We start from the raw sequence: 14809 nt of genomic DNA, 5'->3' as shown, positions 1-14809 counted from the left end.
CTTTTGGGGCCCTCCCTTGCCAAATGGTTTTACTTTTCCAAGGGGGTTAACCCCGTTAGGCCCCTTTTGGGAGCCCCCCAACCTGGTTTATGAAAAAAATTTTAAAAAAAAAATTTTTAAAACATATTTTTTTTTGTTTAAAATTTAACCCAACATAAAAGTTTCAATTTAAAAGGGAAATGGAAAATTTAAACACTTTTTCAAAATTAAAATTTTTTCAAAAGGGCCCCTTTTGTTGTTTTTATGGTTTTAACAAAAAAAAAGTTTTTTTTTTTGGGTTTTTTACTTTTTCCTTTTTATTTTATAAAATTTATACCCCCCAAGTTTTTAATTTGTTTTTAAATTTAAAAAGGAAATTTAACCCTAAAAACTGTGGGTTACCTGGTAAAGGGCCCCAGAATAAAATTTTTTTTTTACCAATAAAAGTACTGAATATAAATTTTTTTTGGCTTGACAATCAAAAAATAATAAAAAGAAAAAGTTTGCAACCCGAAAAAAAATTTCCCTTACAAAAAAAGGGGGGCAAAAAGGGCGTTTGAAAAAAATAATAAACCCGGGCTATACCAAAGGGAAAATTTTAAAAAAAAATTATATTTTGGCCCAAAGTGTTTCCCAAAAGTTTGAAATTAAAATTTTATAAAATATTTCAAGTAAGCACACCTGAGTATTAAACTGTAATGTTATTTATATATTTAACATATACATCAATCAAAAGATTTACCTGTCAAGAAATCTCATAATGATAGAAGTCTTCCCCTTTAAAAGATAAATATTTACACTTGAAAATCATAAATATGACAATATCATTATACTCAATATTTACAGAAATGTACAGCAAAGATTATCAATCTATTAAATTTATAAATCACAACATCAGTTTATTATATCACTCCAGTTACTTAAATATAATTGCTTTTTATGCAGAATTATCATAAAACTCATCAAAATCGCTAATGAACACAAAGTCACTGTATTTCAAATAATTGTGGATAATATGAATGAAATTTATAAAAAGCACTCTACTCTGTATAGATACTTACAGCATTTTTACCTCCAACAAGGAAGAGTGCATTTTCTGCTGACGTTGCTCCAGAATCTGAAATTATTTAAAATATATTTACATATGTCATGATAATAGCAAAAAAAATATAAAAAATCTGTTTAAAATATATCAAACTGTTTCAATCTAATTTAAATGCTGAGTAAATTATTTGTCAAGTGTTATGAAAGTTCTTATCCATGCTTTTGAGGAAATTTAAGAAAGAGTAAACCATATGAAGTTGGCTCAACATTTTTAGCCATAGTTTGAAAATTTTTGGGCTTTAAAAATTGTTGGCCTGAGAGTTTTCTTATGAAGTCACTCACATAGAAAATAAAATTAATTTCTGGTAACTGAAGTAGTTTTAAACAGCTTCTGATTTTATGTAACAATACACTATTAACAATCTTATTACCTATGACAAACAGCTGGTCTAAGATTTATAGATCACATCAAATTACTTGTAAATTTTTCCCTTCATTTAATTTGTCATAGATCACATCAAATTACTTGTATTTTACCCTCCATCTAGCGTGTGGTACACAAATTTGAGATTAATGGCAAAACCTCTTGTTTGTATTTGGATTTGTTTGTTTGGTTTTACTGCATATTAATACATGATGTTAACTTTATAAACATCAAAAATTAATTTTGTTTGGAATAACAATAAAACACACAAAAATCTGTCGAAAAAAAGTATTTTTTGTTACTAATTCTTTTGAGAGTACTTGCCGTTTTATGACTGAAATTCAACACTATTCTCCATCCCATTGAATATAACCCTTTTTTTGAAAATATTCCTCTTAAAGAAAACAGTTTTTTAGCACGAGTCCCTTAACAATATCTTATAAAAATTTGCTTTTTTGCAAATAAAACGTGTAATATTTAATTTTGCAAGTTTTATTGTTGACAGACAAAATTCCCATTTTCATAAAAAATCACCCTGAAATTCCTCTATCTGGGCTCCCAATCCCCTATGATGTAATACAGGCCCTGCTTTTCTTAATAGTTAGCTATAATGCTAAATAATTGTAACTGTAACAAAAACACCTTCTCATTCATTTGGGAAATAAGGATCAAATCAAATACAACCAAAAAATAAAACTAAAATCTAATCGAAAAGAAACTTTAAAATATGCATTTTTTCCTACTAACTTATATAAACTGACCTTCGGTTCTGTGTGACTTCTCAATTGCAATATCCCACAGGTTATTCATCCTAGAAACAAATATAAATACCAATATGAGAACTAGACATAAATAATTGTTATATAGGAAGATGTGATAATGAGACTTGTCAATGTAACCTGAACAAAGTCAGACCAGCATACCTGTGTTCTGGTGTTAGAGGGGGTGAGGGGTGGGGTTGATGAGCATTTGTAGTGTAGCTGATAGAAGAGGTAGGTACAGAGGGTGGTAAGAATACTGGAGTTAGAGCAAACTTTCAAATTTACATACATGTAATTGAGGGTTTGCTTGGAATATTTCAGAAGGGGTTAAATCTATGCCTGTATGCAAGTCTATAGTTATACATGTAGGCTGCCAAAAATGAGTACTGAAATATACTTTTTTCAACTTAAAGAATGAATTAACTGTAGGAAAAGTTTGTCTTCTATTCATTGTCAATAATAAGTGAGTAAGTAATATATTCATTACAGTGACATGTGTAAACATATTTTACAAATTAAATTTTACAACATATTAAATACAACCGGCCCAATGGGCCTATTTACTTAACATTATAAACGTCATAAGTAACTATATCAACAAACTCATTTGTAAAAATCATAGCTATAACGTAATTGAAAAGTATTGTATATAATCTTTGTTTAATTAATAGTTTATAAGATATGCGATTTATTCTATAAATTTATCTGTAAATGCTTTGTCATCTGTACAAGTATGCTTTGACAATGTATTTCGCTAGCCAAGTTCTAGATTTGTTATTTAGCAAATAAACTAATTTTTCTGGATCAGTCTTTGAGTTAAAATCATTTGTATTATATAGTTCACCAAAGTATTCAGAATATATATGTCTATAAAAATGAGCACTTGGCTACAAAATGTTCTTCGTTTTCGATACACTGATCCGTGCAAAAATCTACAGAGTCTATCTTCAACACCTTCGCCAATGTAACATCCTGTCTCAACGCCTAATGGCAAAATGCCACATCTTTACTGGGCAAGAAGTGATCGTTTGTTTCTTTTCATACTCAAAGATACATATTTTTCAGTCTCAAACTCTGTTTTGAATAAAGTTTTTAGCTTTGACATGTTTTCTATCCCATTTTTCCACATGGTACTATAATATTCAATGATCTTAGAGTGGGCAAAGTCAAGAGTTATAACCATTTTGTTGTTGTAGTGCTCTGTTAAACCGATTAATGATAACATTTCTTTCAGTCCACTTCACCAATTATTTGAATATAAACTATAATAATATGGATGCAGAAATGACAAGGTTTTGGCTTAGGACTGTGTTTGGTAGCTTCAGCTACATGAGCACAGGGGCAATATGGAGCTGCATATCAGGTCACATAAATGTGTTAATTGCAGTCAATTATTGGCAGTAACTGTTTATCGAGTGTAGGACAAAAGCCCTCCCGTCAAAAAGTGAAAAAGCGGACAAAAGCCCTCCTGAGAAAATACAACAAATTGCACGCTCATTGATTGAAAGAGTGAGTTAAATTTACCAATTGAAATTACGCGTAATAAAGCGGTATTATAGTAAGAGAGGGACTAAAACTCGAATTTTTTCCTTATTTATTTTTGGTTGCAAGTCAAATCAAAATTGTTATATTTGTTATGGGAATCCTATCGGCTCCCAATGAACCAGTCTTTGATGCATCAGAATGCATTGTTGCACCTCGATTGACAATTTTGACCAATAGATTTTTAAGAGTAGGCATTGTCATGATTGTGTATGGCCTTCAGCTGAGGAAGTTTCATAAAGTTTAATTTTCGACACCTTTAAAATGAAAAAAAAGAAGAAAATAATTATTGTTAGGCTCTGATATTTGCGTCAATTACCGATGGTATAGAAGTTTGTCCATCATTAAGGAAAGTTTGCATGTTCCGTGAAACGCATTTTAAAATTCTTTAGTCAGTCCTTGGGTAGGCTTTATTTAAGGCTTATTAATTGTTTGTGCTGTTATGCTCGATATTTATCTGCTGTATTTGAAAATTATATAATTATTTTTTGCTTTTCACCGTTTCTTTTTTTTTTCAATGTTCTTTTTATTTATTTATTTATTCCATACCGATCATTATTTATTCGATCCATGTGCTTAATTAACAAAAAAATCATCTTTCAGTCAAATAAAACAACAAATCATAATCATGAGGCACAAAATAACATATACATGGTCGACTTCTATATAATTTTGAAAAGTGCCGTACGGCTAGACAATACAGTGTGTCCTGGCTAGTCGTACGTGACTCACGTACGGCTAGAACTTTTGGCTAGCCGTACGGGCCCGTACGGCTAGCCACTTCCTTCAGCTGAAGCTGTTAAAAATTGAGGGTTGGATAATGTTTTAGGTCATCAAAATTGTAACATATTTTGTGAACATAAAAATTATGAGCCATACCCATGGGGAATAGATTTCTTTGCACTAAATAAAACAAGAAAAATTGTACACAAACTATATGTATATAAGACACGTACCTATTGTATCAGTTAAAGGTTTTCTAAATTTTTTAGGAATGTTTATTTTCTTCCAGGTCAAACAAACGCATTTGTTATTTATTCTCCTAGAGCGTTCAAATGAAAAGAGTTAATTGACATGCGCAACTTGATAATTAAGACTTCCGGTAACGTGAAATTCGCCGACTAATTTTATTTTAATATTTTTTCGATGGAAAACGATATTTTAGATTCATTAGAGGATATCGGGTGAGTGAAAATTTGAAGAAATATTGCAATATGCAGCTGCCATGGCGCACTATATCTTTATTTTTATGTTTTTTATTTTTATATTTTTTGTACTCAAAACTACTCGACCCATAGACGCTTGCCGGGACGTAATACGCAAAATTCTATCAAAAATCTGTTCACATTAAACAAGAATTGGATATCTGTAACACGGATAAAATTGGGTTTCAAACAATTTTTGCACTTATAGAATATACCTTATAGTGTATTCTGGAACCATCTGTTCAAATTCTAGCAGTTGTATGGCCATTAAAGACCCCCAATTATACTGGTCATACATGTATTACCTTTCATCTTACATAGAAATTTATCAATGTTTTTCACTTGCTTATCAATGTCTTAAAGGGACAACATTCGCTGCCCTGGCAGTGAGTATTTGTGGGTGTGACTAATTAGTGATGTAAAACTGTCTGTTATAAACCCTGAGTTAAAACAGGTATGTATATTAACGGTATCCGCAACTCTATACAGTAAATCAATAACGGTAAATTATGCTGTCGTGGCAGATAATCCATCCAGACTGACGATCGTTATTGATTTTTATCGACGATTACATAGCATTAAGCGGTGTGATATTTGACCTTGGTTATTTAAATTACCGTCAACATGTTATTTTCTGTTCAATTTTTTAAAAGTAACATATTCTAGAAAGCTGAAAGATAGATTTTTTCAAATATATATTTTATAAATCAGTGCGTTTAGTATGAAGAAAATTACGACGAGTTAAACACATGAGTTTTTATTTTTTGTCTCCCGATTATGTAAAACTTCAGTAAAAATAAAGATGCCCTCTTCGAGCAAATATAAGATTTTTTCGTCATTTATGGTCCGAATTTCGCAAAATACCTATCAAAAGAAAGCTTAGAATTTGATCTTTTTAACCGTAACAAAGCTAAATTATTTCTGGAATTGTTACGAGTAAAAAACGCAATTTACTATCAGCCAAATCGCGACTGCACACGAAAGTAATTTTATACACATGTAGTAACATGTTATTATTGTTTCATCATTTTTGGCCGAAATTTGTGAAAAAATATTAATAAAAAGCTTATAAACTGTAGTTTTAAATTTTTCAATTTTCAATTTCTATTGCGTATCTTAAATAAATGCGGATAAGATATCGTGAAGAATCACATGGCCAAAATCATCTTGCATATTTCGAACGCAATTTTTACCATATATTTAACTTATTAAGCCCTTTATACTTTTTATTTGAACATTACTTTAAAGAATGAAGTTATCTATCTATTTTTAAAATTGAATAAAAGTATGATTGTATAATTTTCAAACTGCACCGGAAAAGAGCTTTTATAAAAATGTTCGTTTTCTGAAAAACGGCCTAAACATTTTTTGTTATGAAAGTATTGTGAAAAATAAGTACCGTACATTGTACCGTCATAATTGATGTTTGCTGCAGATTCAGTAATTTATTTAATCACGGTTATTAATGTGCATCTATTTAATTGTTCAATTGCGATAGTTTTCACACTTTTTCTATAAGTCGGTCCGGTTTGAAACTGCTTTTTAGTGGGTAAGGCTAGATTGTAATTACTATATCCAGTTGTTTTTATTTAAAACATATTCTCTGTGTTGCTTTTTGAGTAAACTGTTTCACCAGTATCTTTTCATGTTCTCTTGAATGAACGTACATGTTTTCGAGAGAATAGACATAAAGGTATTCAAAATGGTAGTATCAGGTACCTGGTAGTAAAAAAAGAAATAAAAATGAAAACACATAAGTTTTGCCTTTTATTTTATAAGTTGATTTAAATAAAACTTCAATAGCATCGCACTGGCTATAAAATGACTGTTTATAGTCATTTCATTTAGTGTCACTTTATTCCCGAAATTTATTTGACACTTCTGGGACTCTCCTGGCACAAGCTGCAAATCTTTGAACTTTTGGGCTGTATCAGCATTCAGTGAAATTCTCGTGCTGATCTACCACTTGAAACCCTTGAAACACATTTGTTACGATCTAAAATAGATGAAATGACATTTAATATACATATTTTGTTTTATCAACACAGAATAACCATGTACTAATGTTAATATACGTACCTGGAATAACTAACAAAAAAGAAGTTGAATATAACTTATAAGTTAATGAAAAAAATGGGGGAAAATTCATCCATTTTCAAAAAGACATAGCATCAAAATTACTCGGCTGAAAATTATAAATAATATCATAAACCATTAAGTTGATTAACTATGATGTAGTGACTAACTTTTCAGCTTTCATTTATATTTTAAAGGTCTTTAAATACCTCTGATGCTTCGGCTAAAATAGGTCGTGAATTTAATTTTGCACCACAGTATAGATGGATACCGAAAATAAGCTATTTTCGCGAAAATAAGATCGCGGCTACGAAAATAAGATTTATTTTTGAAATAGTGCATTTATCTGTTGAAATAATTATGTAAAATATATTTATATGCATTCATTGAATGATTTTACAGCAAATTGAAATTTCAGAACCAAAAAAATATTTAAAAAAGTGAAGTTTGAGCCGAAAATACTATCGTACGAAAATAGCTTGAATGCAATGTAAATCGAAAATACGATCGGGTCTACGAAAATAAGATTTATTTTTGATTAAATGTATTGAAAACGTATTTTTGTTGATATTAAATGATTTGTATGAATGAAATAATAAAAAATGAAGTATTTTGTAATGAAATATTAGACGTTTGTGCTGCATACAAGGTAATTTCCCAAATTACAAAGAAGGCATGCGAAAATAACCCAAGATGGTGATTACGAAAATAAGATCATAACTTATAAAATTGTATTACTTGCAAATAAGATTGTATAAATTGAATTAAATCTTCTCTTATAAGACAAGAAAAGGTAGTGGTGAAAAAGTATCAAAATAAAAGCAAGAATTAGCTAGTGTGCAAATAACCAGAAACAACGACTACAAGAATATAAGATCTACTGCATGAAAATTAAATCTATACTGTACAGTTCTCAACGAAAAGATATAGATATCTTATTATGCCCCCATTTCGAAGAAAAGGGGGTATATTGCTTTGCACTTGTCGGTCCGTCGGTCCGTCGGTCCGTCGGTCCGTAGACCAAATGGTTTCCGAGTGATAACTAAAGAACCCTTAGGCCTAGGAACTTCAAACTTGGTATGGTGATTGGTCATGACCAGTAGATGACCCCTATTGATTTTGGGGTCAAGGGGTCAAAGGTCAAGGTCACATTGACCTTGAAAGCAAAAACGGTTTCCGATCAATAACTAAAGAACCTTAAGGCCTAGGAACTTCAAACTTGGTATGGTGATTGGTCATGACCAGTAGATGACCCCTATTGATTTTGGGGTCAAGGGATCAAAGGTCAAGGTCACATTGACCTTGAAAGCAAAAAACGGTTTCCGATCAATAACTAAAGAACCTTCAGGCCTAGGAACTTCAAACTTGGTATGGTTATTGGTCATGATCAGTAGATGACCCCTATTGATTTTGGGGTCAAAGGGGGTCAAAGGTTCAAGGTCACATTGACCTTGTAAGCAAAAACGGTTTCCCGATCAATAACTAAAGAACCTTAAGGCCTAGGAACTTCAAACTTTGGTATGGTGATTGGTCATGATCAGTAGATGACCCCTACTGATTTTGGGGTCAAGGGGTCAAAGGTCAAGGTCACATTGACCTTGAAAGCAAAAAACGATTTCCGATCAATAACTAAAGAACCTTAAGGGGGCCTAGGAACTTCAAACTTGGTATGGTGATTGGTCATGATCAGTAGATGACCCCTATTGATTTTGGGTCAAGGGGTCAAAGGTCAGGTCACATTGACCTTGTAGGTAAAAACGGTTCCAATCAATAACTAAAGAACCTTAAGGCCTAGGAACTTCAAACTTGGTATGGTGATTGGTTATGACCAATCAGATGACCCCTATGATTTTGGGGTTAAGGGGTCAAAAAGGTCAAGGTCACATTGACCTTGTAGGTAAAAAACGGTTTCCGATCAATAATGAAAGAACCCTTAGGCCTAGGGACTTTCAAACTTGAGATGGTGATTGGTCATGATCAGTAGATGACCCCTATTGATTTTGGGGGTCAAGGGGTCAAAGGTCAACGGTCACATTGACCTCTTAGGTAAAAAAAACGGTTTCCGATCAAATAACTAAAGAACCCTTAGGCCTAGGAACTTCAAAAACTTGGTATGGTGATTGGTCATGACCAGCAGGTGACCCCTATTGATTTTGGGGTTAAGGGGTTAAAGGGCAAGGTCACATTGACCTTGTAGGTAAAAATGCTTTCGATCAATAACTTAAGAACCCTTATGCCTAGGAACTTCAAACTTGGTATGGTGATTGGTCATGACCAGCAGATGACCTATTGATTTTGGGGTCAAGGGGTCAAAGGTCAAGGTCACATTGACCTTGTAGGTAAAAACGGTTTCCGATCAATTAACTAAAAACGCTTAGGCCTAGGAACTTCAACCTTTGTGTGATTGATTGGTCATGACCAGCAGATGACCCCTATTGAGTTTTAGGTGAAGGGGTCAAAGGTCAAGGTCACATTGACCTTTTAAGTAAAAACGGTTTCTGATCAATAACTCAAAGAACACTTAGGCCTAGGAACTTCAAACTTGGTATGGTGATTTGTCATGACCAGCAGATTACTACCTATTGATTTTGGGATTAAGGGGTCAAAGGTCAAGGTCACAAATGACCTTGTAAGTAAAAAACGGTTTCTGATCAATAACTAAAGAACGCTTCGGCCTAGGAACTTCAAACTTGGCATGGTGATTGGTCATGACCAGCAGAATGACCCCTATTGATTTTGGGGTCAAAGGTCAAGGTCACATTGACCTTGTATGTTAAAACGGTTTCCGATCAATAATAAGAGAACCCTTAGGCCTTGGAACTTCAACCTAGGCATGGTGATGGTCATGACCAGCAGATGACCCCTATTGATTTTTGGGGTCAAGGGGTCAAAGGTCAAGGTCACATTGACCTTGTAGGTAAAAACGGTTTCTGATCAATTTAAACTAAAAACGCCTAGGCCCTAGGAACTTCAAACTTTGTATGATGATTGGTCGTGACCAGCAGATGACCCTTATTGAGTTTTGGGTCAAGAGGTCAAAGGTCAAGGTCATGACCAGTAGATACTTTATAACCCTTATTAATTGTTTGATCACTGGGTCAGAAGTCATGCATAATAACCTTATCACATGACTAATTGGCTGCTGATAGGGGGCATACATGTTTTACAAACATATCTTGTTTTTTACAGATTTTGTACAGGTTTTGTTATCAAAAAGATATATTTTTATACAGATCTTATTTTCGTTAAAGATCTTATTTTATAAAGACATTATTTTCATATAGAGTCGTTTTTCATATCATTCTGATAAAGATATTATTATCTTACAAATATTATTTTCGTATAAATCTTATTCCCATACAGACATTATTTTCGTACAGATCTTAATTATTTTCGTATAAATCTTATTTTCACAAGGATATTATTTTCATACAGCTTTTATTTTCGCACATCTTAATTATTTTCGTATAAAAATCTTATTTTCACAAGGATATTATTTTCATAACAGCTTTTATTTCACAGATCTTATTTTCGTAAAAATCTTTAGTAAAAAACAGACATTATTTCATACAGATCTTTTTTTCATATAGATCTTATATTCGTGCGTATTATTTTTTCTTACAGATCTTATTTTTTTTCCCGTATAGATCACATTTTCTATAGGATCTTATTTTCGTATATATAGTATTTTCATACAGGTATTATTTTTTTTACATACATGTATATTATTTTCATATGTATCTTATTCTCGTAAGGATATTATTTTCATGCAACTTTCATTTTCACAGATCTTACATTTGTGAAAATCTTAGTCGAATACAGACAATATTTTCATACAGATCTTATTTTCGATTAGTTTTTGTGTCGCCTCTACGGAGTAGTGGCGACATATAGGGATCACTTCTCCGTCGTCTGTCTGTCCGTCTGTCTGTCTGTCTGTCTGTCCGTCTGTCTGTCCGTCCGTCCGTCACAAAACTTGTCCGGACTACTCCTCATTAACTACTGGTGCAATTTCATCCAAACTTTACAGGAATGATCAGTATCAAGTCTAGTAGTGCATATTGTCAGGATTTTCCGGTTCAATGATTTTTGTCAGAGTTATGGCCCTTTAATAATTTTTAATTTTAAAGTTTGTCCGGACTACTTCTCTTATACCACTAATGAAATTTTCAATGAAACTTTACAGGAATTGATCTGTGCTCAAGTCCTTGCGCATATTGCACGGGGTTTTCCGGTTGATGATTTTTGGCCGAGTTATGGCCCTTTGATAAAAAAGGTTTCTTTTTCTGTGTGTTGCCAGATACACAAAAGCTTGTCCGGACTACTCCTCATAAACTACTGGTGCAATTTCATCCAAACTTTACAGGAATGATCAGTACCAAGTCTAGTTGTGCATATTGTCAGCATTTTCCGGTTCAATGATTTTTGTCAGAGTTATGGCCCTTTAATAATTTTTATTTTTAAAGTTTGTCCGGACTACTTCTCTTATACCCACTTATGCAATTTCAATGAAACTTTACAGGATTGATCTGTAGCTCAAGTCCTTGCGCATATTGCACGGGTTTTCCGGTTGAATGATTTTTGGCCGAGTTATGGCCCTTTGATAAAAAGGTGTTTTTTTCTGTGTGTTGCCAGATACGCAAAAGCTTGTCCGGACTACTCCTCATAAACTACTGGTGCAATTTTATCCAAATTTTACAGGAATGATCAGTACAAAGTGGTTAGTCTAGTTGTGCACTGTCCGTCTGTCTGTCCGTCTGTCACAAAATTTGTCCCAACATGAAATTGGCCATCATGAGGCGACACATGTGATTACTGATCGCTCTTGTATTTTCAATAGGATCTTATTTTCAAACAATAGTATTTCCATACAGATCATATTCTCAATTATTTTTGTACGAATATCAATTCATACAGGTTTTGACTTTGAACTGTTTACAGATCTTATTTTCGTACATGTAGTACTTTCATAAATAATATACATTTTCATACAGGTATTAACTATTTACAGCAAGATCTTATTTTGGTATATACCTTTTTTCGTATGAACATTATTTTCATACAGCTTTTATTTCTTTACAGATTTTATTTTTGTAGAGCACTGTTATGATTTTATTTTCGTACGGTACATATTCTTATATAGATCTAGATCTTATTTTCGTAGTTGTTTTTGCAAAAGTTCTTTTTTTATATTTTGATACTTTTTCATCAAAAACATTTCTTGTCTTATAAGAGAACATTTCATTCTTAAAACTTATTTGCAAAATCATTAAAAGTAAAGTTAATTATATTGACGTTATGCTTGTAAATATTAATTGTATTATAGATGATGTACAATGTACAAATCTTAATAAAGTATCTGTTCTGTTCTGTTACTTTTTAGTATGAGTTATGAACCATGTAAATCTTATATATATTTTCGTAGATGCCATCTTGAGATGTTCATGCGTTCTTACTATACTAAATTTGGAATATTTACCATATTTGCCGCACAAACGTCTAATATTTCATTACAAAACATTTTATTTTTTATTATTTCATTCAAACAAATCATTTAATAACAGCAAAAATACGTTTTCAATACATTTTATCAAAAATAAATCTTATTTTCGTAGACCCGATCGTATTTTCGATTTACACGGCAATTCAAGCTATTTTCATACGATAGTATTTTCGGCTCAAACTTCACTTTTTTTAAATATATTTTCAGTTCTGAAATTTATTATTTCATTCATACAAATCAATTATTAAGAAACAAAAAATACGTTTTTAATACATTATATAAAAAAATAAATCTTATTTTCGTAGACCCGATCGTATTTTCGATTTACACGGCAATTTGAGCTATTTTCGTACGATAGTATTTTCGGCTCAAACTTCATTTTTTTAAATATTTTTTTTGGTTCTGAAATTTTAATTTGATGTAAAATCATTCAATGAATGCATAAATATATATTTTACATAATTATTTCAACAGATAAATGCACTATTTCAAAAATAAATCTTATTTTCGTAGCCGCGATCTTATTTTCGCGAAAATAGCTTATTTTCGGTATCCATCTATACCCAATGTTTTTCGTACCATGTGCGCATGCGCGTAAATGGCACGACACCAATCAAGGTCTAAAATCTAGTTGCGGATACCGTTAATATACATACCTGGTTAAAAATAGCATGCAGTGTTAACCTGCAGAGAGAATGTAAACAAAAACAGCTGATTTTACACAGGAGATTAATTAAAGACGTTATCAAGCCATCTTGTCCAGATATTATTTTTGAAGTCAGTTGTTTTTCTTTTTTTCACTGGAATCCTGTATGTGTGACAGTGTCCTTCATCAAGTCAGACAATTATATCCAAATCCAAAGGATGTGCATTAAATGGGACATTTCTTTTAGGAACAATAAAATTTTTATACATATCCAACATTTACTTTGATCACAGATATGCTTTGATTAACATTGTGAAATGTAATTTTTGACTACAAGATATTTACAACAAAATATAGTACCTAGAAGTTACTTTTACTGTTTTCATGAAGTTTAAACCATTCAAATACAAGTTAAATCAGTACTTTGAAATTTAAAAAAAAACTCATAGATTAATGGATTATTGTAAATTTGTTGGATATTAATACTTTTTGATAAAGTAACGTCAGTAAAAGTTATCATGATAATGTATTCAGCAATCCAAAGTGTCGTCTTCCCTGAAATATAAATCGTCTGCTCGCTAAAATAAACACTGCCACATGCTTCTGTTTACTACTGAAGGTTCATGACCTGTAATGATCACATGGCTTCTCCCAGGAAAATTCAAATTTCAAATTGACAGCCAGTATTTTTTTCCAAAAATACACTTAACAAAGTTACATTTTGAATAATTTTGGTCAATCTTTATCTAAAATATCTATGCCTACATACATGCCAAGTGTTGTTTTAATGCATTTGGTAATTAATCTTAAATCTTTGAAAAAGGGTCCCTGAAGTGAAGCATGCATAAAATTAATAAGAAACCTGCCCTAGCGCCATCTGCTGGCTTTTATAGTCCAGTTGGGCCTTTAAACATAAATCAAAGTAAACAAAAATACTGTAGGAATTGGGCAAATGTGATGTACGTGTAAATTTGTGCAAATTGAAACAAAAAATTATTGTGCAACAAGAAGGTTTAAGTTGTTTAACTAAAAAGTTTATGCTCTTACATGACAATCCTGATGCTTAAATGAAGAATGACCAATATCATAAATTATAAGAGTATGACTATAACAAAAGTATTGATCATTGGAGCACCACACTATATACTGTATTCCAGTATAAACCAGACAAGAAGCTTGAATAATTAAATGCTCAAATCTCGCCCTTTCAGTTTCTGACACCCTAGAGAATGAACTTTGAAACGTCTAAATGGCGTCTTATTCATTGTATTCACACTGATTTATATAAGATAATGAATTAAAAACGTAAGAATTGACAAAATAAACAATATCTGTCTATTTTATGATCATGATTTCTGCAAGCGTCTAGAGGTGCTGCTCCAACACTGTATTGAGTTAAATCTAAATTATAAAAGGCATACTAAAATATGTCCAAATCTAACAGTTAATGTAAATAAAGGGAGGTAATTAGAAATGTATTTTGATTAAATCTTGGCCAAATTTTCAATAAAAAATTTTTAAATTTATTTACAATGTAAAGTTGATTGTGTTATTAAATTGTAACAAATTCTTAGATGTTGGAAGGGAACTGATATACATGTAAAAAAAGGTTAGCTGAACCTATTGTAA

At 31.8% G+C, this 14809-nt stretch overlaps 1 protein-coding gene and 1 long non-coding RNA gene across 2 annotated transcripts in view; one reads left to right on the top strand and one right to left on the bottom strand.

Annotated features, from left to right (window-relative positions):
- Positions 1-641: 641 nt before the first annotated feature.
- On the bottom strand, positions 642-4844 carry LOC132718625 (uncharacterized). The gene is made up of 4 exons (XR_009624121.1): positions 4707-4844; positions 2209-2258; positions 1041-1096; positions 642-756 (listed from the first exon to the last, which is right to left on the bottom strand). It is a non-coding gene; the product is annotated as an uncharacterized LOC132718625 (long non-coding RNA).
- The window catches only part of LOC132718624 (protein FAM98A-like), a 24078-nt gene continuing 14055 nt past the window's right edge, over positions 4787-14809 (top strand). The window contains exon 1 of the mRNA XM_060702347.1: positions 4787-4934. Within this exon, the coding sequence (XP_060558330.1) occupies positions 4897-4934 (38 nt within the window). The 5' untranslated portion in view covers positions 4787-4896. The remainder of the gene's footprint in view (positions 4935-14809) is intronic.

The sequence above is a fragment of the Ruditapes philippinarum genome, unplaced genomic scaffold, assembly GCF_026571515.1.
Source record: "Ruditapes philippinarum isolate M1 unplaced genomic scaffold, ASM2657151v2 ctg856_1_1_1_1, whole genome shotgun sequence".
NCBI classification, from domain to species: Eukaryota; Metazoa; Mollusca; class Bivalvia; order Venerida; family Veneridae; genus Ruditapes; species Ruditapes philippinarum.
This window is presented reverse-complemented; position numbering and strand designations above follow the sequence as displayed.